At 44.2% G+C, this 4,963-nt stretch overlaps 1 protein-coding gene across 4 annotated transcripts in view; it reads right to left on the bottom strand.

The window, feature by feature from the left end:
• Nucleotides 1-4,963, bottom strand: part of efr3a (EFR3 homolog A (S. cerevisiae)) — a 93,080-nt gene that overhangs the window by 25,369 nt on the left and 62,748 nt on the right. For all 4 annotated transcript variants that reach the window (XM_027287780.1, XM_027287774.1, XM_027287767.1 and 1 more), the window contains 2 exons: nucleotides 4,009-4,176; nucleotides 3,781-3,895 (listed from right to left, as the gene is read on the bottom strand). In XM_027287780.1, the coding sequence (XP_027143581.1) occupies nucleotides 3,781-3,895; nucleotides 4,009-4,176 (283 nt within the window). The remainder of the gene's footprint in view (nucleotides 1-3,780; nucleotides 3,896-4,008; nucleotides 4,177-4,963) is intronic.

The raw sequence follows: 4,963 nt of genomic DNA, 5'->3' as shown, positions 1-4,963 counted from the left end.
AAAAAAATAATATCGTTTCAGTGATTATGGAAACATGTTTTACGTTTGACGTCACAACTCAACTAAATGTAGCATTTAGAAAATGAAAACACTCTTGTCTGTCTGTCTGTCTGTCTGTCTGTCTGTCTGTCTGTCTCTCTGTCTGTCGTCTCTCTGTCCTGTCTGTCTGTCTCCTCTCTCTCTCTCTGTCCTGTCTGTCTGTCTCTCTCTCTCGCTCTCTGTCCGGCTGTCTCTCTCTGTCTCTCTCTCTCGTCTGTCTGTCTGTCTGTCTGTCTCTCTCTCGCTGTCTGTCTGTCTGTCTCTCTGTCTGTCTGTCTGTCTCTCGCCTGTCTGTCTGTCTTTCTGTCTCCATCTCTCTTGCTGTCTGGCTGTCTGTCGGTCTCTCCCTGCCTGTCGCTCTGCCTGTCTTGTCTCCTGTCTGTCTGTCTGTCTGTCTGTCCTCTCTCTGTCTCTCTCTCGTCTGTCGTCTGTCTTCTGCTGTCTCTCTGCCTGTCTGTCTCTCTCTCTCTCTGTCCTGTCTTCTGGTCTGTCTCTCTCTCTCTCTGTCTCTCTGCCTGTCTGTCTCTTTCTGTCTGTCTGTCTGTCTCTCTGTCTGTCTGTCTTCTCTTGTCTGTCTCTCTGTCTGTCTGTCTGTCTGTCTGTCTCTCTGTCTCTGCTCTCTCTCTGTCGGTCTGTCTGTCTGTCTCTCTCTGTCTGTCGCTCTGTCTCTCTCTCTCGTCTCTGTCTCTCGTCTGTCTCTCTGTCTGTCTGTCTGTCTGCTGTCTGTCTGTCTCTCTCTCTGTCTGTCCTGTCTGTCTGTCTGTCTGTCTGTCTGTCTCTCTGCCTGTCTGTCTCTCCTGTCTGTCTGTCTCTCTCGGTCTCTCTCGTCTGTCTTCGTCGTTCCTGTCTGTCTCTCTCTCTATGTCTGTCTCTGTCTGTCTGTCTGTCTGTCTCTCCGTCTATGTCCCGTCTTTGTCTGTCTGTCTCTCTCTCTATGTCTGTCTCTGTCTGTCTGTCTGTCTGTCTGTCTGTCTGCTGTCTCTGCTGCCTGTCTTCTCCTCTCTCTGTCTGTCTGTCGTCTGTCCTCTGCTGTCTGTCTCTCTGCTGTCTGTCTGTCTTTCTCTCTCTGTCTCTCTCTTGTCTGTCTGTCTCACTGTCTGTCTGTCTCTCTCTCTCTATGTCTGTCTTGTCTGTCTGCTGTCTCGCTGTCTGTCTGTCTCTCTGTCGTCTGTCTCTCGTTCTGTCCTCACGTCACCTCCTGTCTGTCCGCAGTGATTTCAAACGACGGTGACTGTCTCAAAAAGAAAAACAAACTAATATCCGGCCCAGGAGAGCAAGACGATATCCTAAATCAAAACAACACACAGCACGACGTCCTCCTCCTCCGCCTCCTCCCCCTCCCCTCTCCTCCCCCCTCCTCTTTTCCTCTTCCCCCTCTCCTCCCCCTCCTCCTCCTCCTCGCTCCTTCTCTTCCTCCTCACCTCCTCCTCCCCCTTCCTCCTCCTCCCCCTCCTCCTCCTCCTCCTCCCCTACACTCAGACTCTCGCTCTCCTCCTTTTCGGGTCATTGTCTTGCAGACAGAGGCTCTGATCTGCAGCCGTCTTGGTGTCAGACAGTCTGATCTGATGTCAGTCTCTCACTGAATGTTGTAGTCGAACCAAGAAACCACAGACAGAGACACTAAATCAGACAGTTAGGTGACAGCCCCACACAGCATGTCTGGTCTGGACGTTCCTTGAGACCAGACCGAGAACCAGCAGACCGTCCTCTCATTAAAAATAAACTGAAATGAACAACATTAATAAGTTATTCATAAAGACTGACAGGCGGTGCTCGTGGTGTTTGCGACAGGTCCAGGTGAGAAGATAAAACCCAAACCAGGCTCCCACTTTGAGCGATACGTCCAGAACTTTGAAGAATTTCTATTCGAGTTATCGCCGGACGATCAGTTCGTCCGTCAGAACGCCGGCCTCGTCTCAGTTTTGTCTCCTTTGTGAATGTCTTGTGTCCTCTTCCAGCCGAGTTCAGAAGGTGAGATGTTCTGACAGAACTCTGATCACGCAGGAACCAGGGCACCAAGCGGAACAGACCATGCTGCTCAGCTCTCTTCATCATGGTGAGTCTGTCCTTCCTACCCCTCACAGGTTGTTTTATGAAACTCCATCAGGTGGACGTGGGGCGATCCGTGTAGAATACAAACCAAACCAACGACCGACGACTTCTTTAAAGTAACTGAGTAAATCCTCCAGATACCTGACACAGTCCATGGGGTTCATGCAAACACTGATCCATGAACATTAAAGTCAGGATAACACAAATAAATCACCGACCTCTGCAACAGCCGCTGCCAGATGAACCAATGAACTCTGGATCAAGATCTTATCGGAGAAAAGTTTCTTTTTAAAAAGTGTTTATCATGCTTTCCCAGATTTGAAAGAAGCGTTTGCTTCATGAGTAGGCACACGACACCACACAACACAACAGCACACACAACCACACATCCCGCAGCATCCACTCGTGCACTGCTGTCGTCCGTGCACGCTCAGAGCCATTTGGCAGGCGTCTGTCGTCCCTCCACCGCTGCAGCGGGAGGAGAGGTGAAGGTCGAAATAGTTATAAACGCCAATGCAGCGCTGCAGATGGTGTGTGTGTGTGTGGTGTTTGTGTGGTGTGTGTGTGTGTGGACAGTGCAGACTGTCAAGATGAACCAGATGTTTGAGGCAGCTCGTCAGGGTGAGGCAGGAAACTGAATCAGTAGTCTCAGTGACGTCCCCACAGACTGTCTAACACCTTGTTTCGTATCTCTGTGACGTCCCCACAGACTGTCTAAAACATGGACGTAGTCTCTCTGTGACGTCGCCCCAGCACTGTCTAAAACTGGACGTAGTCTCTGTGAACGTCCCCGCAGACTGTCTAAAACCTGGACGTAGTCTCCGTGACGTCCCGCAGACTGTCTAAAACCTGGACTTAGTCTCCGTGACGTCCCCGCAGACTGAAAAAACGCTACAGTGTTGTGTTTTGGATAGTTTCTCCTGGTTTGTTCATGGATCGTGAATCTTCGGATCAAGTCGCGTCTGAGAGAAAAGGTCAACATTCGGAACAGTTTCAGCTGCTTGTGAACGTAACCTTTAAAAGCTCTGCTGATTATTATTTTTATTATTATTATTATTATTATCATTATTATTATGATTCTGATTCTTCATCATCTGACTGCACGTGTTAAATTAAAGAAGTTCAGCTGATACTGGAAAAAATAACCAACATGGATCCAAGAAGAATGACGTGACTGAGAGTTTATGTAACAAACAAAAAGTCGATTTATTAATTAGTTTTTAACTGTTAATCAGCGTCTTCAAAGTTTGATGTCTCTGTCACGTCTCCGTTTCAGACTTTGTTTCCTGGCTCAGGTTTTATCATTTTCCTGGTTCATGTTCTTTAAATATGTTTCTATACGTTGTAAATATGCTGCGTACTTCATTTGTTTCTCTTCTGTCTGTTTTTACGACCGGCAGTTTGCACAGAGGTGTTTTATTTTGAAAATCCACAGGATTCTCTGTGCTGTTTCTGTGTCTGGCTTCCTGTCAGCTCGAGCTGCTCTGTGGAAACTGACGCGGGCTGCTCGCGGCGTTGAATTCAACGATGATGATGAAGATCTGATCCACAGACCATCAGGTAGCATCTCGTCTCTCACAGAGTCTGTGCTGCCAAACCGTCTCCACATGCATGAGAATGGGCTTTTGTGAGCTGCCTGCTGATTGGCTGATGTAGCAGCAGTAGGTGGATAATGAATGTGTGACTCACCCAATCTTGCCGGGGTCCAAGGTGTGGCAGGGGGTCCCGTACACGGGCACTTTGCCCATGATGAACATCATGACTTCAGCTCGCTGGTAGTCTGGCAGGTTTCCACCGAAGAAGCCTGGCGGGAGGAGACGAGATACGATGAGTCAGAAGCTCAGGTGTGTGAGTCACACAGGTGTGTGAGTCACAGCTGAGTCTAATAAAAACAGGAGGTGAAGCAGGAAGTGGTACCGATGGTCTGGATGATGGCGTTCTGGACGATCCTCTCCTCGCTCTCTTTGCCTCGGCTGGACGAGACGCTGACGCTGGAGTTTCTCCTCGAGCTCTCGCCGAGCTCAAAGTCCACGCTCATCCTCAGGTGTTTGAGCAGAGTGTTGAACACTTCCAGCACTGTGGGACCTGCACACACACACACACACACACACACACACACACTCTGCATTAAGACTGGCCGAGTGTGTCCCTCCATTAAAAATGCCACAAAACTGTTTTTTCAGCATAAAGAAGAAAATAATATATAGTATAATTTATCCTATAGTACATCGTATAGTATATAGTATAGTATATAGTATAGTATAGTATAGTATATAGTATAGTATATAGTATAGTATATAGTATAGTATAGTTACTATACTATATATTATATTATATATTATACTATACTATATATTATATTATATATTATACTATACTATATATTATATACTATACTATATACTATACTATAGTATATAGTATAGTATAAAGTATAGTATATAGTATAGTATAAAGTATAGTATAATATATAGTATAGTATAAAGTATAGTATAGTATAGTATAGTATATAATATATAGTATAGTATAATATATAGTATAGTATATAATATAATATATAGTATAATATATAATATAATATATAGTATAGTATAATATATAGTATAGTATAAAGTATAGTATAGTATAATATAGTATTATATATAGTATAGTATAGTATAATATATAGTATAGTATATAATATAATATATAGTATAGTATAATATATAGTATAGTATATAGTATAGTATATAATATAATATATAGTATAATATATAGTATAGTATAGTATAATATATAATATATAGTATAGTTGGTGTAACAGTTTTGTCTGTTCACTCAACAAAAAGGTGTATTTTTATGTTTTTGTATTTTTATATTTTTATGTTTTTGT

The sequence above is a fragment of the Larimichthys crocea genome, chromosome II, assembly GCF_000972845.2.
Source record: "Larimichthys crocea isolate SSNF chromosome II, L_crocea_2.0, whole genome shotgun sequence".
In the NCBI taxonomy this organism is placed as follows: Eukaryota; Metazoa; Chordata; class Actinopteri; family Sciaenidae; genus Larimichthys; species Larimichthys crocea.
The sequence above is the reverse complement of the archived record's forward strand: the minus strand, read 5'-3'. Positions and strand labels throughout refer to the sequence as shown.